Source organism: Tiliqua scincoides, chromosome 1, assembly GCF_035046505.1.
Source record: "Tiliqua scincoides isolate rTilSci1 chromosome 1, rTilSci1.hap2, whole genome shotgun sequence".
NCBI classification, from domain to species: domain Eukaryota; kingdom Metazoa; phylum Chordata; class Lepidosauria; order Squamata; family Scincidae; genus Tiliqua; species Tiliqua scincoides.
This window is the reverse complement of record NC_089821.1, coordinates 42719599-42744427: the sequence shown is the minus strand read 5'-3', so window position 1 is coordinate 42744427 and position 24829 is coordinate 42719599. Positions and strand designations below refer to the sequence as shown.

Below are 24829 nucleotides of genomic sequence, written 5' to 3'. Positions count from 1 at the left end.
AGAGACCTGTTCATGCATGAAAAAAGCTTTCATTCTCCATACTGCATGGAATAGAACTCTAGAAGGCATCTAACCTCCAGGGGGAGCTTTTAGGAAGGGACCTCAAAGTTGCACAGAAGATGCACTGGGTCCAGCCCATTTTCAATTTGTTGTCTAAGGGTGCAATCCTAATCCCTTATGTCAGTGCTTTCTATCACTGGCATAGCGGTGCCAATGGGACGTGTGCTGCATCCTGCAGTTGGGTGTCACTCACAGAGTCCTCCTCAAAGTAAGGGAATGTTTGTTCCCTTACCTCAGAGCTGCACTGCCCTTAAGTCAGTGCTGGAAAGCACTGACATAAGGGGTTAGGATTGCGCCCTTACTCTTCCTCCCACCTTCCATTAGGCTCTCACAAAAAATGACCCAAAACATAATTCACCCCATGTGGACTCTAATCCAGTGTGCTTGAGGAAGAATCTATGGCCTCAAAATGCATTGGGCTAATAAACCATCCTTTCTGCAACTTTGAAGCCACCATGCATTTGAAACCAGCTTTGAACTTGCCAGCATCCTATAATTCCTTCTGTAGCTATTGGAGGCTACTCCAATAGAAAGGGAGGATAAAAGCCCCCTGGACTTTTGAATGAACAAATTTGTTCTCCTTCTATACGACAGCCGTTCAGGATATGATGGTGTTCTTCAAATACCTGAAGGGCTGTTATATGAAAGAAGGAACAAATTTGTTCTCCACTGCCTCTGAGAGTAGAATTAGATCAAATGGATACTAACTGTAAGAGGAGAAATTCTGTCTGGAAATCAGGAAGATATTCTTAACTGTAAACGTGGTTTAGCAGTGGAACCAATTACCAAGGGAGGTGGTGGATTCTCCCTCAGTGGGGATCTTCAGAGATTCAACAAGCACCTGCTGGAGATGCTCTAGGGCAGGGGTGCTCAATAGGTGGATCGTGATCTACTGGTAGATCGCGAAGCAAAATGAGTAGATCGCGGAGTCCGGCCCCCCCCTTCAGGTGCCTCTGGGAGGAAACGCCGGGAGTAAGGCCCATTGTACTCAATGGGACTTACTCCCAGGTAAGTGTGGCTAGGATTGCAGCCTCACAGCCTAATCCTAGGCATGTCTACTCAGAAGTAAGTCCTGTTATACTCAGTGGGGCTCAAGGTACACCAACATACACTGTACACATAAATGTTATATGTTATGATGGCGTGAACATTGTAAAAAAAACTGGTAGATCTCCGGGCCTTGCTGGGTTTCAAAGTAGCTCTCGAGCCAAAAAAGTGTGAGCACCCCTGCTCTAGGGTGATTTCCTGCTACAGGTAGGGGGTTGGACTAGACGTATAGAGAGAGAGCACTTTTTAAATTGCTGATCTGCGGAGAGAGAATGCCCTAACATCCTATGAAGCTCTTTGCTGTTAAAAACTGACTTGGTGGCAGCCTGGTTACTGTTCAGATGAGACTCTTTACACACCCTGCACAGCAGTTGTATTTCACTGCCTATGCAGATGAAGCGTCATTTCTACATCTCAAACCATGTGGGGGGGGGGGGCAGTCACACATCAGGATTTGCAACAAGGGCCCACAAATTATAGTAGTCAAGCATTGTTTGTAGTAGTCAGTAGTCTTCTTTGAAAACAAAGGGCATTTCTTCTGCACCCACTACCCAGCACAGTTTTGTTTTTTTACAGAGAAACAGTGGGGGAATTATGCTTTCATAGCAACTTCCATCCAGGACAGTTATTTCATTACAACACAAACCCTGTTGCCATTAGGAAAGAGCCAATCCCTGCCTCCCCTGTGTTGTTGATGAATGTTTAAATAATTAATAGTAACTGTTGCTAAGAAGCAACCAACAAAGATGAGCCTTCCCAAAAGGCAGCCCCGTGTCCAGTCCACCCCTCTCCATAATGTACAAGGTAACTTATCTTACATCCTGACATCATTACATTGTATGCCTTCACTACCCTTGTTTCACATTACTGTCTGCTGCTGGCAGATAGAGCAATCTCAGCAAAATGATTGTCAAGAGGTAAATTGTACTACATTTTACAGAGAAACTGACATTTTCAGAGGCAGGCCTGTGTTTCTTCTCACGAGTTAGTCACAATCTACAAAGAAATTGATCTAGAAATACATAGGATTTATCATACTTTCTCTCAAAGGCTTATTAAATACCACCTTAAATTATTCCCACAAAAGATTTGTTTATTGCTCACACTTTCAAGTCAATACAGCTAAAATGCAGTTGTATATGTAACAGTTCATGTCCATTACTAAAGGCAGCACATTTTAAAAGCTTATATTAGCTCAGAGCAGAAAATCTCCTTAAAGTGGCAATGCAAATCTTTTTATGTATATAAACAACAATGAACTCAAAATGTTATGCCGCATACAGCCTCTTCTGAAATATAAGAGAATGCAAAGGCTCCTATAATCCTATGAATGTCTACTCATAAATCCCATTCTGTTCAGTGGGGCTTACTCCCAGATAAGTGTATAGGATTTTAGCCTTAAATCCCTTGTAGAAGGACTAGACTGGAAATGTATTCCAATTTCAAATGTATTCTTTTCCTTTCCACTGTGAATGACCATAACCATACAAAATAAACAAATCAGCAAAATCCTACATTGTAAAAATGAAGTGCATTGCTTTACCAAACGGAGGGAAAGTACAGAAAACAGCAGCTCTGCTGTGGATATTCGTTGAAACAGAAACACATCACAGGATGTGGTGATATTGTTAGAAAAATGCTTATGTCCAGTTTACTGCTTCTTGTTTCGGACTTTGAGCCAAGGCAAGAACTCCAAAACATTCAGTGTGCTTTCCAACCACAAAAACTTCTCCATTCACTGCAATGAAGAGAGAAACTCCACATGCAGAATGGAGCAAGCATGCAAAGCTCCTGACTCCGATGAGGCAATAGGAAAATTCATTCATGCATGCGCATGTTAGAGCACATAATGTCTCCCTACATTTGGGGCATCATCTGCAATACAGATTTTCCCCACTGATGGGGGGGGGAACTGCTATGTGCTTCAAGAACCTGGGTGGCATAATCGACAACTGAAGTTCCAACTTGAGTGGAATTCTGGACTGTGGCTGTTGAGTGACAGCAAACTTCCGAATACAATAAAGAGCCTTGTAGCATTTAAATACTTACCACTTTATGGCAGCATAAGCTTTTGTGGACTACAATCAATATGTGGCATATTGTGGCAAAAAAAAACAACACCCCTTTTTTTGAGGAGGGATTGCAGGCATCAGGTGTAAACATGTACCACCTACCACCACTGTAATATGGGATTTCTGTTTGGCCTGTGGTGTAAACTGGACAATAATAAAGAAAAATGGCAAGTATTCATGGAGTATCTTATTGATTCCCCCCTTCTTTCTAAATGCAGCTCTATCTTTGATATCTTATTCAGCATCACTAACTCCACTGGAGATGGTGAGATAACAGAAAGATAGGCCCATAGATTATGAAAGAGAAACCCTCTTTTCAAGCTAGAAAGGATGGAATATACATTTCACATACATTCATTCCTGTTTTTCACACAATCTAGTTAAATATTTATTTTTTTTTCTTTTCAAACTGCAGGGTTTATCTTTGCTATATTTCTAGAAATACAAGCAAGAAAGATTTCTAACACTCCAATCCAATAAGAACTGCCTATGAGCCACATCACTGCACTGATCATCTTTTCAGAAGAGAGTGAGTGTTGGGCATTGCCAGTATCTCCTTCACAAGTACCATCAAAGCTGATAGTGCCACTGTCGAGTGATGGGGGCACCATGAGGGCCTAGCAGTGAGTATGCATAATCTTGCTGAGTTCTCCGATAATACTACACTCCTGAGCTCATATGCTTGAACTAAAGGGTTGCTGAACACAGCCAGTAGCCCCTTGTAAGGTTTCTCTTACTGGACTGCGGGGTGGCGGTGAGTGTTAAATGCTGAATGCTCTCCCACATGAAGCATTTCCTTCACACAGGAAACAGACAGAAATTTCTAGACTACCTCTCTCCTTGAGATACTAGTTTTGAATGTGCTTGGATATACCTTTTCTTTTACACAAAGAGCATTTCACCATTGACCTCCCACTTGCAGTGTGAATGCTGCAGCCCGGAGGCTCCTGATCATTACTTACTATATTTTCCTATTTCAGTGAGAATTCTAAGTGGATGTATTTAGGACTGAGGTGAAAGTGTATCAAAAATTGTACATTTGAAAAGTACATTCCCCAAAGTACACAGAAAACTATAAAAATGTGCAATTAAAAAAGGTAACTATGGTGCTAATAAAATTGTTTTCTTAAAAAAATACATTGATGCAAAACCAGTTGGCCAAAATAACCACTGTTACTTTGGTAATAGTCAGGAAAAAAATAGATCCAAGTCTCTGATGCATTTGGTTTCCAAAGAACATCATAGTTCATCATGGTTTTTTGTGAGGTCTTCTCCATAATTTGTAGCTTGGCTTCCAACAAACATGTTCCAGTTATCAAGAATCTCTCCCTTGGTTAACATTTGATCCTGAAAAGGGAAAAAAAAATGCAAAACCTTTGTAAGAGACACAAAATAACAAGCCTCTATTACAGGGTTTTAACACTGCATCTAAAAACAAAAACCTCACTTGGCTCTACAACAGTCACACGAGCAAAAGTCCCTCATGGGAGGAGGCAATATATTCAGAAATCATAAGCTGCCGTCATTATGGTTTTCCTAATTAATTGCCAGACAGGATTATCAACAATACAGCAATCCAAGCACTCATTATGTTTAACCAAAGTGCCCCTTTTGAATACTTATCTGAAATGTTATGGTTTGTTTCCATTGCAAAAGATTTTCCTGTATAGTCCAGTGATTTTTAGACCACTGATTTTTGGGCCATTTGTTTACCCCCAAATTTTTTGGGGGGGAGATAAACAAATCTTTTCAAGCAATCATTCCCACCTTCTTACCGCATGCATTCAGAACTCAATTCATAATTTTTGTTTCCTTTATTCAAATTCCTGTTCCTCTTTATAGTCCAAAAGGACTCTCAAGTGAGATTTGGTTTATTTTGGAAACTCAGATTAACATTGGGATCTTTCTGACCTCACCATATATTTGTTTGTTTGTTTGACCAGTTAATGATATTAACATTACTGTTTTTCTATCACACTTTTATAAATCAGAGGAGAAGCTATTAAAGTTTGACTCTTAGTAAGCTGACATGAGAATAAAGAACCAGTTACACCCACAATCTAACTTTTATGAAATTTGAGAGGAAATGGGGTCTACCTTGTCTACGTCTGATTCATAGACTAAGTGCCTGGCTTCAGCTTGCGCATGGTCATAGTCTTGCGGAAGGATCCAGTGCCGAATCTCTTCTTTATCCATCTTTCCATCCTTATTTAGATCTCGAAAATCCGCAAACTGTTCACGTTCAGTTATTACCCAGTCAGGTTCTGGACCACCATCTTCATGTGCAAACATATCAGCTAGGGGCAGGAAACATTTTGAAATCATATTTGGCAGGCAAAACATTAGGGGGCACAGAAAAAACTTAAGAGCGTTATAACAGGAATCGGACATGATTAGTTCACTAGGAATCTCAAGGCACATTCACATCTAACAATGTGGTCCAAAGATGCACACTATAATGCCAACGGTATGGCCCTTGCTAAGTTTTCCATTACCACTAACATGATTTGGCTTAATGGTCTAAAAGAATTCCCCAATGCTGATGAATTTACTTTTGTATCCTCTCGTGGCGCCAGCGTTGTGGATGACATTTTGGTATCCACTAAAATGAAGCACCATGTGAAGGATTTTACCATTGGGGATGTAACCTATAGTGACCATTTACCTTTAATCTTGGTCCTTGACCTCCATTCTGGGAGTGTTCCATCACAAGCTGAGGTAGAGCCAAATCTAGAGTGTAGGTATAAAATTGTGGCTAACAGTGCTCTTTCTTCAAACTTCCATCGTTTATGTACGGAACCAGCAAGCAGAGATTTTTTATCGGCCATTCGACAGGACTCTGATCCCTTTATTCAAATCAAATCCTTTGAAGGTTTTATTGGATACATTTTTAAGGCCCTGAGTACCAGGCCCATGTCAGTTAAGACATGCAGTGCTTTTGACAAAAAGGATTGGTTTGACAGTGAATGTAGGGATCTTAAGATGTGTATCAGGGCTTCTTATTTAGATTTTAGAAAGTACAACGACCCCAGTTGTTTAGTTAAACTCTCCATTCTCAAAAAACAACTCAGAGTTTTATTGACAGAGAAAAAGAAAAAGTTTGTTTTAACTCAATGGAACAAGCTGCATCAAGCGATTCAACTTTACACTTTACACTTTACTCTTTACACTCACACTTTACACTTTACAACTTTACACTTTTCAACTTTACACTTTACACTTTACTCTTTACACTCTCACATAATACCAGAACCAGGGGACATCCACTAAAATTGAGTGTTGGGCGGGTTAGGTCAGACAAAAGAAAATATTTCTTTACTCAGCGCGTGGTCAGTCTGTGGAACTCCTTGCCACAGGATGTGGTGCTGGCGTCTAGCCTAGACGCCTTTAAAAGGGGATTGGACGAGTTTCTGGAGGAAAAATCCATTATGGGGTACAAGCCATGATGTGTATGCGCAACCTCCTGATTTTAGGAATGGGTTAAGTCAGAATGCCAGATGTAGGGGAGAGCACCAGGATGAGGTCTCTTGTTATCTGGTGTGCTCCCTGGGGCATTTGGTAGGCCGCTGTGAGATACAGGAAGCTGGACTAGATGGGCCTATGGCCTGATCCAGTGGGGCTGTTCTTATGTTCTTATGTTCTTAACACAAAAATAATAAACAATTTTGGGCAGTTGTAGCGGGTTCATGTAGATCAGAAACATACGACCCTGCTATTATCCCTTTGTCCACATGGGTTCAACACTTTACAGATCTTTTTTATGATAAGAGCAAATCCCCGGACACCAACCCAGACTTTACCTCTGTGGATCTGCCTATCTGGCCTCCTGTGACCCCTGATGAAATTAAAGAGCTAATTATGCAATTAAAGCCAGGGAAGGCCGCAGGGCCAGATGAAATACCACCCGAGCTTTTAAAAGGTGACACAGAATGGTGGGCCCAGTTACTTGCCCACTTTTTTACAATGATCGACAGCTCTGGCCTATTACCCAATGCCTGGCTTACAGCAACAGTCGTGCCTATTCATAAAAAGGGTGACCCTACCATACCAGGAAACTTTCGGCCTGTTAGTTTGCTTTCTGTACTAGGTAAGATCTGTGCTAAATATCTTTGCAATAAACTCACTCTCTGGGTTACTTCGCAAGGCATCTTAGGCCCCGAGCAATCTGGCTTCTGTCGGGGCAAATCAACTTTGGATAATTGCCTGATCCTGTCTCATTTGGCCTATAAGCAGGTCAGGATATGTAAGGCCCGTCTTTATGTAGCCTTCCTTGATTTGAAAGGTGCCTTTGATTCTGTGGATAGGGAGCTTCTTTGGGCCAAGTTGGAAGACATGGGGATTGATAAAAGATTACTGCTGCTGATTAGGTCCCTCCATCTAAATACCTCGTGTAGGGTTAGATGCTCCTGGAGGGGGAATCTAACTCACTCCATCATCACTAACAAAGGGGTCAAACAGGGCTGTGTCTTGGCCCCCATGCTTTTCAACCTATTTCTAAATGATCTTGCCCCTTCCCTGAAGGAAGTAGATGGCCATTGTCCAAAGCTTGGCGCAAGCCAAGTGCCGCTACTTCTGTACGCGGATGATGCAGTACTGATATCTCGTACTAGGACTGGCCTGAAACGTCTGCTCAGTCGTGCCACAGAGTATTTTTTGACCAACAAATTGCAGATCAATTATGCTAAATCTAAGATAATGGTATTTGCTAACAGATGGAAAGCTTTTAAGTGGTCTTGTAATGGTAACAAAATGGAACAGGTTAAGCATTTTAAGTACCTGGGTATCAACTTCCATTACAGACTCACTTGGGCTTTTCATCGCAGGGCAGTGCAGAACGCATCCAAACTAGCTTCCTCAGCCATTTCCCGTTTCTTTTTCACCTGTGGAAATGGTTATGTTCCGGCTGCTCTGGAGGCGTTTAAGGGAAAGGTTCTTTCCCAGGTTCTTTATGGTTCTCCTGTCTGGTATAAGGTTATTAACCAATCACTAGAACGCGTCCAAGCCTCCTTTTTACGGAAGATTTTGGGCTTACCCAGGTGCGTTCCCTACTCGGTCCTGTGTCTCGAGGTGGGGTTAATTCGACTAAGGACTACTGTATGGTTAAGACTTTTGAAATTTTGGTTTAGGATTTTATTTAACCCCACCTCTTCTGATCTAATGCAACAATTATTATCGGATCCAGTCCTGCCTATTGAGATCACTGATCTTCTAACTAAAATTAAGTCAATAGGGCTGGACACTGAAGAGTTAGGTATGATTGGTTGTGATGCAGCTTACAGAATTGTCAAAGGAAGAATTCTAGATATTGAACAACAAGAGCTGTTTAGTGCCGCCAGAACCACATGTTCTCCACTCCATCTTCATATTCCAGTCAGTTTTGGGAAACCGGCCTCCTTCTTTTACCACCTGGTGTGCCCACAGGCCCGGAGAGCATTTACACTGGCAAGGTGTAACGCTCTTCCATCAGCCTTGTTAACGGGCAGGTTCAGCAGTATCCCCTACTTAGAGAGGAAATGCAAGTGTGGTAGGGATTGCGTTGAGACTTTAATGCATACCTTTTTTTATTGCCCGCTACATGCTGTGTCACGCAAGAAATTTCTAGGTCCATTGCTAGCTAGGATGCAGGGCTGGGAGGATTCAACCATGCTTCAGTCTCTCCTGTCCACTCCTGATCCTGAGACTCTGGATAATGTTGCTTCCTTTTTATCTGGGGTAATAGCCAGGCAGAGCCCTGGGACTCTGGGCAGTGACTGATGTTTTTGCTTATGTTGTGTTGTCTTTGTACATTCCTGTCTTGTTCTGTTCTTTCTCTGTATTTTATGCCAATAAAGGTCTTACTGAACTGAACTGAACTGAACACATCTAACAACCTGACACAAGCTGGAGGTTCATATGCTCTCCACTTTCCATCTTCTTCTACATACATGTTTGTCTGCCTCAGTTCATTCGAATACAGGGAAACACTGCAGTCTCTATCTGAGCCCATCAGCTATTAGGCAAGAGAGGAAAAGAGGCACCAAATCCAAGCCGAAACAACTTTTTCACACTTGTAGTACAATCTTATGGAAGTTACTCAAAAGTCCCACCCTATTCAAGGGAGTTTACTCCCAAGTAAGCAGGTATAGAATTGAAAACATCAATTTCTCCAGTTCCAAACACCTGGGGGGAGGGGGGGAGGGGGTTGCACTTTGTACTGAACCTCTCACAGTGCTGAACTGCACCGTGCACTTTTCTAAGTGTTTGTGCGTCCTGAGTGATAGCTTCATCGCCTGTCTACCGTCAGTCAGCATTCTGCTGCTCACTCTGTTCTCTTGTTCTGAATGATAATATCAATCACCACCCGAAGCAAGAGATCCACTACAAGCTTAAATTATATTAACCACCTTCATCTGAAGACTCTTCTGAACTGTAATATCCTCTCCATGGCAAACAAAAAAGTGGGTGTACCATAAGGCCTATACAGTGCACTTATAACTGAGTACGTAATTCTCTTGTTATCTGGTGTGCTCCCTGGGGCATTTGGTGGGCCGCTGTGAGATACAGGAAGCTGGACTAGATGGGCCTATGGCCTGATCCAGTGGGGCTGTTCTTATGTTCTCAACATGTCATCGTTGGAGACTAAGCTTCTCTACAAATGGAACCTTAAAATGAGAAGCAATTTTGTGTCTAGATTACTGTTGCATCAATTCCCCTGATGTGGCAGCCCAAATGCATTGGGAAATACATGTTAAATCACAATTGCACCATATTAGTCTTCCCTGTTTACTATCACTTCCAAACTATGAGTTCTAAGAATTGGTCCAACTGTTTTCTCCCAGAACAAAAGAGAGAACACCCACTCCTTCACTTCTCATTGTAAAGTATGCCCTTCTCTTCTTCTGCACATTTAAATGTGTAACACAGATACTTCATACAGAGGCCTGCATGCACAAAAGTGCATGATTAACATGAGCTTTCTCCCCTCATTTGTAAGGAGTGGAGTGCTCACGCCACACATTACATTATGTGCATGATGGAGAAAAAGGGTTCATGCCCATTCTTCCACACAGTGTCTGTTGCCACCCACTGAAATGTCTGAAGCAGGTCACAGTCTATCTCTATGCAATATGGAAGTGTAACTCCCACTTCTCAAATGCAAAAGCGTCCTTTTCACTATTCTCTTCACCTCTTCCATGTGCTGTAGACTTCTGGTTTCCATCTGTATTTTGTTTATATCATGAACACCATAGTCACTTTGTTCTGATGCGCCTGTCTTGCTTTATCATCTTTGTTACTTATCCCATCTGATGGAGATATATATCTATTTTAATAAAAGGCAAAGGAAACAAGTAAAGGAGAACTTTGGCCCTAAATGCCTCTCACCCAGTGGGCTTCTTCTAAAGCTGTAGAAGACAGTCACAGTTCTTTCAAGACACCCTCTTAAGATGCACTCATAATCTTTTAGGCTATGTTCAGAAGTATGGGAGGAAAGGGAACCCAGAGCAACATTGCATCTTGTCTCTGTCAGCAAGTGTCTGTGTGGATAATATCAGAATCAAACAAGCAAGAGCAGCAGTGGGAATAAAAGACATAAGAAAATGTAGGGAAACAAAAATCAGCTACACGAATGGCTTTTAGGGAGGGCTAGCTGAGGGTTTTTGATTTTTAAAAAAGCCTCTCTGCAAGAGAAGTACTTCTTAATTCATTCTCCTTAGTACTAAGCACTCTCCTTAGTACTAAGCACATGCCCATGGTGCTTTTGAACCAAAGAGCTATTAGGAGATTAGTAGGAACAAATTAAAGTTATATGCATCCAGACTATTCCTTACTTTGAAACAGATAGGGTTGACGCAACCATCTCTCCAAAGAGATGCATTTCCATGAAAACCGGCTGTGCAACATATCGACCATCTGAGCTCCAAACTAGATGTGGCACAGTCACATGTGCTTTTTGTCTCAACATTTTTTTCTTTTCTAACCAGAAGCAATGTATATTTAAGTAGAGATTCGAACCTGGGTAGCCTACAGTCTGTCCAGCACACTAGGCACTACACTTTATGGATTTTGCAGCTGTATAGAAATGAAAGAGAGACCACCTCAAGGTAAAACCCCAATTCCAATCATCACACCCAAAAGTGTACTTTTTATGATTTAAACAAGCCTCAGATTTCTACTTGTCTTCTCCCAAGAAGAGGATATGTGGGATAGGGGAGCATGATTGCATTTCCCCTACCATCAAATGTGCCTATCCCAGCTCTGGACACACTGGAAGTTCACTTATGGGCATAATGTCCAGTTGATTCCTATATTGTACAGTGGGCCTGCTAAATCCATGAGTTTAGAACCCATAGATTTCACTATCCACGGGATCCTAACTCATGGGGTCAGCCTGACATGGACCCTCTGACCAGAGCCCATGTGTTCTGAGGCCCATGGATGCAGTGCGTGGCCTCCATGGGCCTCAGAAAGACTTAGAAGGTCACTTCCTGTTTATCATAAAAAAGAAATAAAGTTTAAAGGCCTTAAAAGACCTTCAAAGCTCAGTTCCCATAACCTCCAGAGGATTAAAGGGCCCAAGACCCGCGGTTTTCATCATCCATGGATTTTGGTATCTGCAGGGGGTCCTGGAATGGATCACCCATGGATACCAAATGCCCACTGTGTATGGAATACTAATTCTTGGTTGGGACTATGAGCCCTAAATTTTATGGACAAAAAGCTATGCAAACATTATGTCTATGTACTGACACCTGACAAGTCTGGATGTGTGAAACCTTTATGTATTTTCATCTATAGATTATTTCCCCACTTTTCTTGTGCATTCCAGTTCACCTCACCTTTTGTGACAGCAGGAAAGTGCCTAATGCCATTGGAATGCTTGTTCAAACCAGCCTGGCACCAGTAGGATTGGACTGCTAATAAAATTTATAATAAACACTGGCAATCTCCATGCCATAGCTTACCAATGTATTCATCTTGATCTACAAATCCATCTCCATTTTTGTCTATGTCCTCTAATGTTTCCTATAATGGTAAAACAACATTATGATAAAAAGGTGCATATTTGTTTATTGGTTATAGAACTGATTAGAAAACTATTTGTACTCTGACTAGTCACTTTACATCAAGGGAACAATTTTGGAAATACATGCCTCAAAATATGTATCAACATATTGTCAATTATAAACCCCAGCTTATAAAATCACACAGTACTTATTCAAAAATGTATTAAACAACTAAAACAAAACATATGAAAACTACTTTAGGTTAAGAGGGTCACTAAGCACATGCACATAAAATAATTCCTGTACCACCTGTCTATAGAAATCAGAAGTTAGTACGATACTAAAAAGGAGTTCTCCAAAACAAAATAAATAAAAATCCTCAGAGAAAATAAAAATCCAAATAATTAAAGAAGAAAGATCACAAATAAGTCAGTGTTTAAATGCTCTGATTGATACTGGTGTACAGTAGTGTAGCTAGAAGGGGTGTGAAGCACTAAGTTTTGCAGGCAGCCTAACAGAAGTGTGCAAATGGCCCCATTTTGCTCCCACTGCCCGGAATGGCTCTGAAGGGGCGGTGGAGAGGCTATTTGCATGCCATGGTGAGGCTCCCAGCAAAACTTAGTGCTTTGCACCCCCTCTAGCCTCTAAGTACAGCTGTGATATACAACAAGCTTTTGGGGAGCAATGATGTGGTGGGGAGAAGGATAAATGGAGCACAGCTGGCTCTTTTCATCTCACCTTGTAGGCAATCAGAGTGAATTTGCCCTAAAGGGCTGAAGCAACTATTTGCCTATGTAAACACTATAGCAAGGAGAGTGAAGGAGTTCACCAAAGAGAAGCGAGGCAGAAATGAATAATTCTAATCTTCCGGACCCCCAGTATAGCATGCTGTTTTAGCTCCAATAGCACAAACTTTGTCCTTGCATCACTCCAGACAAAGTGGTGGCATAAAAATCAGGCTGTTTATCCAACAGGGGTGCCCCATGGTACATTTAAAGGAGTCAACATTTCAGGGCAAAAACTGGTCCATGCACGTGAATTCATCCATCAGCTTGCTGCCCTTGAGCTAATCATGTGGTACAGATCAAGGTATTAGGCAGGTCACCAAGCAGGTCACTTTTAAATAACTGAAGCCAGATTCCTTAAACAGCTTTTCTTCCTGTTGAACTGGTCAGCTTCTATTGTCTGGGAAGGCTTGCTGTGAAAGATGAGGAAGCTGGCTTTCAAATTTATGCAGGAAACAGAAACCGAAAGGCGTAAGATTGGCTTACCAGAACAACGATATCTTTCATATGCTCAAACTCCTCTGGGTGAAGGAAAGCTGTGAACTCCTCACGAGTAGCTTCCGAATCACCATCTAGGTCAGCTCTCTTGAATCTTCTCTCATCTCTGGGCAACATTTTTTTGAAACTGGTTTGTTCTGTTGCATCTTGAAATTCTGCTTCATTTTCTAGAGAAAGCCAGAATAATCAGACCATGAGACAAGCAGAGGCAGCAGATATAGCAAAGCCTGGAGTGATACCTGTAGAAGACAAATTAGTACAGCATGCCAGTTGTACCTGTCCCCCCCCACCCTATCCCACATATCTGCCTTCCCCCTTCCCTTCAGCCCCACCACAGTGCAGTATTATTCTTGCTGCCACTCCCACAAGCTAAAACAGAAGGAAAATAAATGGGGAAAAATTATCTTTCTATAAATACAAGTGAGGGGGAGGAAGCACAGTGCATGTGATAATTTAATCAAAATTTTAATTAAAAATTCTAATTGGGACTTTGGATATAGTTCCAGGTACATCAAGGGGATGAATGGGAACCAAGGAGTCCATTCTCCTACCCATTATTTTACACCATTCCTCAGTAGAACCTGCTTTTTCTTGCCAGTCCACTTGTTCAAGACTCTAGTTCTATATGCACATTCTCCCACATGTATACTGAACATGTAGAGGAGGCTTGTACATGCTGGCATTTACCACACATAAGGAAGAGGCTCTTTCACACAGCTGGAAACCTTGACTGTCCATGGCTCCCTATCACATGGGGGAATCCATCACAAGCTCAGCTGGATGTGTGCATGGTCCCTCAGACACACATGCTGAACATACGGATGCTGGAGTGCATCGCCAGTGAGTATTATTCTGCTCCTCCTCCACACACTCAGCACATCGATGTGAGTGGGAGGATGGAGGAATATGAGCACTGAGTTATTGTCTATTATTATTAACAGGTAAGTAGACAATTGTACTAGGTATGCATGCCAAAGGCACAGATTCCTTTTCTAAGAAAGGCAACCATGACCGGTTTTGATAATATTGCTATAGCTATTATGAAGTTTAAAACATAACCACAACAAAAGCTCTTAAAACACACCAATTTTCTCAACATTTAATTCTATGTCTAAGAGCAAGTCTTAGATCCTTGCCAATAATTTTAGACTGTCTCTACCGAAACCTTAAATAGTTATCCTGACAAAAGGGCTCCCTTCATATGCCTCATTTTTCGAAGTGGAAGAAAGATCTCCATGTAGGAAATAAATCATGTGCACTGACGTGTGATATAGAAGAGTGAGTGGGTCCACGGTGAATCAAACGCTCTTGCCACATTTAACTCATGCCAGCGTATAAATGGTTTCCCTACACAATACATACAATGTACAAAGGAAGTAGCCCTAACAAAGAACAGAACTTTCAGAACAAAGAGCCCAGTCCTATCCAACTCTCCAGCACCAGTGCAGCTGCAACACAGGCACGAGGTAAGGGAACCAATGTTTCCATACTTTGAGGAAGCCTCTGTAACTGCCCCCCCCCAACACAGAAAATAGTGCATACTCTATAGGCACAGCAATGGAGTAGCTAGAGGCGGGATGGCGCACTAAGTTTTGCAGGGAGCCTCCCTGCAGCATGCAAGCAGCTCCTCCCCCTCCCCTTTGGACCATGTGGGCGGGGGGGGGGGAAACAGAGGCGAATGGCTCCCAAGGGGAGGGGGAGGAGCCACTTGCACGCTGCAAGGAAGCTCCCTGCAAAACATAATGTGCCGCTCCTCCACTAGCTACACCAGTGAGGCACAGCAGCACCGGCACTGGGAAATTGGATAGGATTGGGCCCTAAGAGCACAATCCTGAGATTGCGCTGGGCTGGCGTAAGTCCCTTACGCCAGCCCGGAAGTGTCACAAATATGCTGTAAAGCATGTTCATGCCTCCTCTGGAGTGAGTTGGGCCTGTGCTTGGAGGTGTGCCGGTGCATGGAGGCCTGATCCAGTCTCTGCACCGACAGGAAGGGGTGAGTTCGCGCCAGCCAAGTCAGGCCAGCGTGGGGGTCAGGGGGCATTGGGAGGATGTGTTTCGGGGTGGGGGGACAGCAGGTGGCAGGCGGGCCTGTGGGCAGGTGGGATTGAGCAAGGGGCAGGGGCAGGATCCAGTACTTATGCCTATTCCCATTCCTAGGTAGCCCGGGTCAACTCCAGGCTGCACCACCTCGAGGTGGCGCAGATTCGAGTAGCCCCATTGGGGCTGCTGCGGTGTTACCTGGGATAAGGAGAAGTTATTGCCCTTGCCCCGGGCTGAGTTGCTTTTGACCCCAACCCTGCTCTGGGTGCGGGACAGGCCTACCAGCCTGCCTGCTATAGGGCAGGTTAGGATTCGGCTATAAATTAATCAACAGGAACTGAATTCAGGCAAATGTTGCCAATGACTGCATAGTGCTGAGATAGATGAATCCCATCCATGACCTTTCAACGTCATGGAACCAATCATGGCTCCTTCAACCAAAGAACAAACATATTTTCAGGAGCATCTTCTTAAGCAGCTACAGAAATGCAATACAGTCTTGCATTGCAAGGAATGGGAGAAGAGCCAAAAGACAATGCACCAGATTTTTTACCAGGCAACCTGTTTAAGCAGATTCAGAGCCCAGGGTCTTGCTCTCTGTTCTCTTTGCTGGTCCTGTGCAATAAGGCACCAGTAGTTTTGCTAGGAATAAGAAGCAAGATTATGAGAGCTTGACATCTCATGGAGATTGCTTTATCTGTAGGATTACTGAGCTGTATTCACTCACATTGACATCCTCAAGGAATTTTCTCACCTAGGTAATAGCCATACGTGGCCTGTTTATATTCTTCCCAGGAAATTTTATTGTCTTTGTTGAGGTCATAATCTCTCCAGACCTTAGCCACGTTTTCAAAGATGTAGCGTTTCTGAACTCGTTTGATCCAATTCTTCAATTCCTCCGTCGTGACAAAGCCATCTTTGTCGGCATCTATTCGATCAACAATTTTCCTGCCATTAACAGAAGAAGTAAATTGATTATTAGAAGGAATTCTTAAGCGTTTTCTTGAATAAGCCGTATGTATCATTGCTATTGATTTGTCATATTTTGCATCATTATGCTTATAGGGCTTCCAATTGGTACTCATCCTGACCCATTTCTGAAGATGACATAATATACATTGGCCAGAAGGCCTGACCTTGGGAACAAAACAGTAGGACCAAGAGATGCTATTCAAACTAAGAGGCTTTTCCATGTGTTTTAACCCTCTAAGAACACAATGTTTTGGTGGGCATTTGGAAGATGTATCCTAATCACTGTAACCCAGACAGCTCTGGCTATGGTTACCCACACATTGGTAACATCAATATTGTACTGTGTGGGGTTACCTGTGAGGTCCCTTTGAAAATTGCAATTTCATGATTTTGTCACACTCCTTTTGTATCATCTTCATTGCTGGCTGTACTTTTCTGGGCACAATTCAAAGTGCTAGCGATGACTGATCAAGCCCTTAATGGTTTGAACTAAATACATAAAAGTCTTTACCCTTGCACCTCCAAAATAAGCACACCAGACGAAGGCTTGGGATAAAGGGTCACTTTTATTAATCAAAACCATAAAATCTGCAGCAGGGAGAACTAACTAAACCACCCCCCACGTGCGGGCAACGAAGTTGAGGGAAGCAGTGCTAACCATCTGCCTCTCCCGGGCTACACAGACATCACATCGTGGCTCCATTTCATCCTCGGTCCTGGCCCGAGAGACCACCAACCCCAAGGGGTTGAGGCAGCGGAACAGCAGAGACTCCACAGGCCACACCCACTGGTGATCTCTGCTTGCTCTAGCCCAGGGGCTTGCCAGCCAGTCTCAGTGACCCAGACAAGTATCATCTGAGCGGTTCTGGCTCACCTCCTGACCTTGCTGACCTCCTGATGTAGACCAATTCCCTACATCCCTACCGACCCTGCCCGCACGAACCTGCCAAAGTGACCAAAGGCAAGTAGTACATACAATAAACCCAACACCCACACCCTGGCATTCTGGGGTAGGCGAAAAAAATCACCAGCCATGGCCAATTAGGCTGGCAACAGAAAATTCCTTCCCAGCCCCCCAAAGAGCGACCAGCTACTCTCAGACTGTCCTTGGGCAGGCAGGGCTCAGGAAAACCAGCAGGCTGGAGCCAGAAGGTGAGGAGCCTTCTGGGTGCACAGCTTGGCCTGCCCCCAAAGATAATGCAGCCAATAGGCTGCCCCCATTTTCCCGCCTCTGCCTGGAGGGGGGGGTGACACGTTATGGTGCCTCACCCTCAATCTCTCACAATATGAATTTCCCTTCCCCTTTAAATAATCTAGGGAGGCTGTACTGCAGGTTCATTACCACTGAAAATGCGCCTTTCCCTCTTTACAGGTACCTAATCTATTCCTGAATACAGCCCTTACAGTGAAAATCTGGATAATGGGTACAATTATTACATTATTTTCAAAGCGAAAAATTTTAACTTCAAAGTCATTCCAAGTTCACCCCCAAAATCACCCTTAAAGCCTGATAGTGTTTACGTGACACAGTAAAATAGAATAACAGCCTGATCCTACAGGACTACAGTGTCGGTGCTGCAGCCCTATTGCTAGCACTGGGTGTTGCAATCATGCCGTAAGGCACTATCCTGCTTCCTGTTAGTGATGCTCTAGTAAGCAGGCTTTGGTCCTCCAGATCCTCGGATAAGTGAAATCGTGCATACCGGATCCACAGATATTCAGGCCAGTCTATACACACTTTCTGGGAGTAAATCTCATTGTGCTCAACGGAATTTAATTCTGAAAAAACATGAATAAGACTGTACTATAAATAATACCTAATGTTCCTCAGACATGAGGGGTGTGGTGCAGGGGATAGTATGGAGAGAACTCATGTAGTCAATATCTTATTCTGAGTCATAGTAGGACAGCTCCTGCCAGTCTTTGTCATAAGTTCTGTTAATTGGATACATGTGTGCGATGATTGAGCAAATGAAATTGTGTGGTTCCCTAAACCATGCTGAAAATGTAGCATTTGCCCAGTAGGATGAAGAAAACCACAAAAAAATATACCATGAGGTAAGGATTTCCAGTATCAAACTGTAACATGCAAACTCTCAATCTCTGGTTAATGTAGTAATAAATGCCCCTCTTCTTACAAAATCTAGTCAGCACTGAATCTTTTCCATCTTCTCTACTCCATCATCAGCATACCTGCTCCTGGTTTTTCCAGTAAATTTATAGGTTATATTTCCCCTACTCAACTATCTTTCGTCTCTTCTTTTTCCCCCCATAGAGGTGAAAAAGATTTGATAGGTCAAAGCAAACAGATCACAGGAGTCAGAAGTTAGATTTGTGGATCATACATAATAAGACTATGTAGAACGTCAAAGGCCTCAGAAGTGCCACCACCTGTAGGCCCTCACTCGTCTATACTCCTGTGTAATGTTTGACATGTCGTACTTTGTTACTGCTGCCTCCTTCCTCTTGCTTTCTTCGGCCTGTTCTTGTGACCTCTCTCCCACTAGCTCCTTGCTAACTTTTCCCCCCTTCCATCAGAAGGAACTAGAAATAGGTGAAGCTATTGTCTAGTGATAGTTCCTTATTTTCTCCTTCTGGACAAACTATGTAGCATTTTAAGTCTTTTTTGGAGGAGAAGTGATGACAGAATCAAAGGCTTCTTGCCAGCCTTCAAAGAGTCATTTTTGGCCGAAAGCACCAGTTCCTGACCACCAGTATACTAAATGTGAGCATCAGTTCTGTAATAACAACAGAAATAATGCATACATGTAAATAATTACAATGCATGACAACTGTCTCCCAAATTTAAATATAATCACAGCATACCCAAAAGTGTCAGATTATTCCACAGTTTAAATGTAGAGACTGCATGTCACATAAGGTTATTTTAAAACTACAACAACTATTCAGGAAACCTGAACCTAAATCCTACTTGCAGTATTTCCTTTAATTCATTGAAACATTTTTGGGTGAAACACAGCTGGCGAAAGCATTGTGGAGAAATCTCACAGTTTAGCTAACAGAGAAGCAAAAGCAGCTTTGCTATATAAATACCTGTTAACGTAGATGCGATTGACCCAGCTAGGAAAAACACTAACACTTCACAACAGTTTGTGAAGCACACTTTGCCTGCAAGTTGGAAGGGAAAGCGATCCATGCAGGATGACATCTTCATGTGCCTATGTGCAATTGGTAAAGTATAATGCAGGAACAGTCCTACAGGATGGTGAAATCTCCTTCAATTCTCTCACCCTGTGTTCAGTGTGAAAGAACTTCTGTACAACAAATTGAGGATGGAAAGAATTTTTGCCCTAAAAGGCTATATGATAATCTTTATAGCAGTGAAGATTTTGTTGTACAGTTTATATATATATAGTGAGTCTTCTTTATCTGTGGATTTGGAACCTGTGGATTTGACCCACCGCAGGTTCTGAGCCCGCGCCAGGAGGACCTCCTGGACACAACCAGAAGCATCTTCTAGTTGCATCCAGGAAGCTTTCTGAGGCCCAGGCAGGCCTCAGACACAACCTTTGGACATGACTGGAAGACGCTTCTGGGTGCATCCAGAGGTCCTGCTGGGCCCTACCCATGGATTCCATTATCCATGTGTTTTGGTATCTGCGGAAGGGGTCCAGGTCCCACATGGATACCGAAGTCCAACCTGTATGTCCTTTATTGCAAATATTATCTTTATTTCCAGTTCATTTTTTTTAAATAAAAGAGGTTTATAATTCAAGTTATATATTTCATTTTCCTAATCCTTTTGTATACCAAGTTCTAAATGTGCTATAGGGTTAGAACACGTTTTGCATTTATATACTGTGACAATCCCATAAAAAGCAAACATGATACCGACCCAGACTTTTTAGTTAGTTGGGTGATTTACAGAGTACACCTTTCTGTGCCCCAAGAGAACTTTTCCTAGAGATGCATCTGTACTATGCACACATCATTCATAAAAAACAACAACAACAGAGAGTCCTGTGGCACCCTAAAGACTAACAAATGCATTGTGACAAGCTTTTGCGGGTCACAGCCCACTTCGTTATCTGCATGAAGTGTTACCCTCAGTTGGCAGATGTATATATATACAAATAGACAGAAGATTGGGGGCATGTTATTACAAAGTGAGGCCAGAAGGCCAAGCAACACAAGAGTCAGGTGTGCCCCATTCCTAAGTAGGGAGCAAATGCAAATAGGATCCAGTCAAAAGAGTAAAAGTTCCAGTCATAGTGAGTATGACCCATTCCCAACTGATAATGAATTGGCAAAGCAAGATGAATAGTGTATACAAACACCAGAAGGGGAACAATTGCTTTCTGCAGAGAGCTACCCACTCAGTCTCTATTCAGCCCCTGTGACAATATCAAATCTGCATATGAATTGCAGCTCAGCAGAGTCTCCCTCTGAAACTTTTTTGTTTTGCTCCAGTAGGACAACCTTCAAGTCTTAGAGAACTTTCAAGTCTAACTCAATGTCCAGAGAGACTGAAATGCCCCCACCAGAACAGATTTCTGAGCATTACCATTTTAGATGTCTGATAGGTTTATTTATTGCCAGGGGAGTAGGTCACACCTACTCTGAATTGATCTTTTATTCTTTTCCCTGTACCTTATTTTATTTGAATTTGACTCTGGGTGGTAAAGGGACACATCTGTCTTTTGCATCATAAGCCATCTGACCACAGTGTGTAAAAACATGCTCCCCCTTCTGTCTTATGTTGTCTATATTATATTATTCAATTAATGCACATGACACCTTAGAGAGTACAAGAGTCTAGGTGCCTTAGGATTTACAATTTGACATGCAGAAAAGATAGGGAGAGAAACAGAGGTTCTGGCAGGATGGAGAAAAGGTGAATTTTAAGTAATGGGTTGATGGCCCAATCCTATACTTACCGGCCGACGCCCTAGCACCTTTTCCAATGGCACTGACTGTTAAAGCAGTCATCTTAAAAGGTGCTCTGGCAACACGTGCAGTAGCGTTCTGCCAGGAATGCTGATGGGAAGACTGGTGCCTTCCTATCACTTCATCAGCTCTTCTACTGCCCGCAGGAGCAGGTAATTCAGTGGTAGAACCTGGAAGGGGTGGAGGAGGGCGTGGAAGGGGTGGGGGAGGGGCAAAACTAGGCAAGGAGGGATATAACATGAGGTGGAGAGGCTGTGGGTGGAGGTGGATCCAGTGGTGATGGAATGCGCTGGAGCCCACCCCCCTTTTCTGCAGCCACCCCACCCCCTTTCATTCCTTGGACATGTGCTAGCCGAATCACCAGTGAGAGTCTGAGGAGACCTACTGCAAGTCTTACAGAGGTATAAGGGGATTTAAATTTAAATGGCTCTGAAGCCATTCATCTGCCCCTTCCCCTCGCTGGGTACAGCACACCCATTTTTGGCATAAGGTGACATCATGAAAGCATTCTAGGAGGCAGTTCCAGGCATAAGGGATAGCAAAAGAGAAAGGGTGGAGGTCTTAGAGGGAGCAGGAGACTTTCAGGCAGTTGAGGGTGTTAGAGGTGGAGAAGTGAAGCTCACAGACAGAAAGGTGTCAGAATCTACCTGCCAATGTAGGTTTCAACATAGACTCTGGCCTGCAAAAGCTGATGTGACAACACATTTTGGTTGGTTCAGATGAAACTCTGATGATACTTCCCAATCAGAGGGGTGCCAGGACAGAGCGACATGCAACAACACAGGGGCATGCATGTCTCCTCCAGTCTGGATACACCAGCACGTAATCAACATGCAGACTAAACACTAGTTTAAAATCATATTTGATTCATGCATTAAGAGGTGGTCGAACAGCCACTCCATGGGATCAGGGAATAGCACACTGAACTGAGGGTAAGTGAGCACACACACACTTCTCTCAACTGCGGCTAAACTTCATGATTTGAAAACCATAGTAGGCCAGTACCATTATGAGGACCAGCTGTAATGTCTCAAAATAGTGAACAAACATTTGAGCTCTCAAACTCTAATTCAGGCATGCAAACAGGGTAAAGAGGCACTTTTTAAAGTCGTGCTCCTCTTAAACTTAGCCAGGGGAGAGCAACTTCCCATATTCACTCCAGCACAGCATCATTTCCAGTGCCTGTTTGCTTTATGTTTGCATCTTTTCAGATTTATGAGCCCTTTGAGAATAGGGAACCATTTACTAATTTAACCCACTTGATCAACTTTTTTTGGTTGTTGAAAAGCAATATAGAATTATTCTTAATGAGAATAAAATGTTAAGCAGAACACAGCTTGGACAAGAAAACCTGGACATGATGGAGACACACTAAGTTTGCAGCAGAGATGGAGTGCAGGACTTGAGGAGAGACCATGCAAACACCAAAGAGTTCAAACTGCAGACAAGAGCAACTGGGACAAAGAGACGCAATGTCAAGTTTCCCCATGGGGGGGGGGGTAATAAAAGCCAGCAGTTCCTCATCTTTGTATCCAGAGATCCAAGCTTTAAAAGCTGGTATTGTGTTGTAATCTAATACACAAAGGGGGGGAATATTCATATGTTCCCTTTCTGGTTTCTCACACTTTCCCTTCTAATAATGAAACCAGCTTTTTCATTGTAAGCAGCTCTGTGTAGTGAGACCTCCCTCTGCCACGTTAACAACAACTGATGGGGACTCTATCCCTCCTCCTCCTCCTCCCCCCTCCCAGTATAGTAAGAGAGGTTCCCGGGCTGGGAAAGCTTAAAGTAGAGCTAAAGTCAGTTACAGCTTTACTGGGGCACTTCCATCCACAATGAAAACTTGGAAGAGTTGTTTTAACTCCGCCTCCACTCAATTAGGGCCTTTCAGAGTAAGTTTCTATTACTGATCCGCTCTGAGACGGACAGGGGGGAAGTTGGCTGACTTTCAGTGGGTCCTGGGGAGGTCCCAGCCAGCCCGCCTTACCCTAGTCTCTCTTTGCTTTCCTCTGGGGTGAGCTGATCGAAAGTTTTGGCGTCTTCCTTGCCCAGAAAGGCCTCGTGGTCGTACTGGAAGCTCTGGTTATCTTCGTGCTGCTGTTGGTTGCTCAGTTCGGGGTCGGGATGGACCCCCCTTTCCTTCCTGAAAGTGGGGACGCCGAAGGAGCCCGGGAGGCAAAGCAGCAGCGTCGCCCCCAGCGCGATGCAGCGAAGAGTCTCCTTCAAGTCCATGGTGCGGTGGGGGTCCAGGCAGGGCGCGATCAGTTACAAGGGGGGAGGCTGCATAGGGGATCAGGGACCAAGTTGGGGTCATGCAACTCCAGGCACGTGCCCCAGCAGGCAGCTCCCCAGCACCAGCTCGCCTGGATCTCTCTCTCACCTGCAAGAGTCAGCGGGAGGTGGCACTTCTCCCCCCAACCCCATCGCACCAGCCCGGCTGGGAAAGTCTCGCTGGAGCAATGCACATGAATGACCCAATTTGGGCTGGGGTTGCAATCCCCCCCCCCGAATGAACCAGTCAGGAGTGCGCTTGCAAAAAGACCGACCTCCCGTGCCCCTCCAATGCTACAACTCTGGCGATTGGGCGAGGGCAGCTTCCTGGCGATGGGCGGAGAGCAGAAGGGGCTGCCGGATCGCCACGTTTGCAGGGCGGATCAGATTTCCTTGGAGGCAGAGCAGAGGTGGAGACGGGAAGGGGTCGGGGGACGGTCCCAGCGCCGCGTGCTGGGCGAGGGTTCCAGAGGCACTTGGATGTGGAAGTCACTGCAGCTGAGTTTTCTGGGACTTATCTGAGTGAACTCACAGAAGAGCCGACCTGAAACTATGTTTCAAGTTTGTATCTCTCTGCTGTCCCCCCCCCCTTGCTAGAAACAACGTGGATCTCCAGTGCACGCCACCCCTAGACCTCTTTAAAGGCCAGGACACTTTTTCTGTTTCAAATATATTTTAAAATAGTTTAACTAGTCCCAGACTAAGGTCTGTTACTCTTGCTAGCTTGCAAACTCGAATCCATCAGTGCATCAGTTAAAGTTTAAATGGCAAAAGCGAGTGAATTCCAAGCCTCTCCCATGAATCTGGTGAGCTGACAACAAGGCAGAACTCCAGTGGCGTAGCTAGAGGGTGTGCAAAGCACTCCGTTTTGCAGAGAGCCTCTCCGCACGGTGCAAGTGGCCCGTCCCACTCCCCTTCAGGGCCATTCCAGGCATATGACCTCCAATTTGCTGGGAATGGGAATGGCTCCGAAGGGGGACTGCTTGCACAGTGCAGTGAGGCTTCCTGCAAGACTTAGTGCTTTGCACCCCCTCTAGCTACGCCACTGATTACTCCTGAACTTAAAATTCTTTGAATGGCCCATTATCGTTCAGGGCTACAAAGGGCTGCGATCTTCTCCCTCCATGACCTGTATTTCCTTAAAAAAGAGATGGCACTTCCTTCTGGCTTGCACAGTAGGTGATGTCCCATG

General features: G+C 43.8%; 1 protein-coding gene across 1 annotated transcript; it reads right to left on the bottom strand.

Annotated features, from left to right (window-relative positions):
* Nucleotides 1–2179: 2179 nt before the first annotated feature.
* On the bottom strand, nt 2180–23919 carry RCN1 (reticulocalbin 1). Its single transcript, XM_066638027.1, has 7 exons — nt 23747–23919; nt 23354–23646; nt 16241–16434; nt 13435–13613; nt 12122–12182; nt 5277–5476; nt 2180–4526 (listed from the first exon to the last, which is right to left on the bottom strand). The coding sequence occupies exons 2-7, from the start codon at nt 23596–23598 to the stop codon at nt 4419–4421; spliced, it is 987 nt and encodes a 328-aa protein (XP_066494124.1). The 5' UTR covers nt 23599–23646; nt 23747–23919; the 3' UTR covers nt 2180–4418.
* Between the last annotated feature and the right edge of the window lie 910 nt (nt 23920–24829).

Bases quoted from the DNA above. Each gene is read 5' to 3' on its own strand.
- RCN1 (XM_066638027.1), bottom strand. From the start codon at position 23,598: ATGGACTTGAAGGAGACTCTTCGCTGCATCGCGCTGGGGGCGACGCTG. The intron at 5,477-12,121 runs GTAAGCTATGGC...TCCTGCCCCTAG, and splicing joins AGATCAAGATGAATACATTG to CTGATATGTTTGCACATGAA. The intron at 4,527-5,276 runs GTAGACCCCATT...TTCCCTTTTCAG, and splicing joins ATGAATCAGACGTAGACAAG to GATCAAATGTTAACCAAGGG.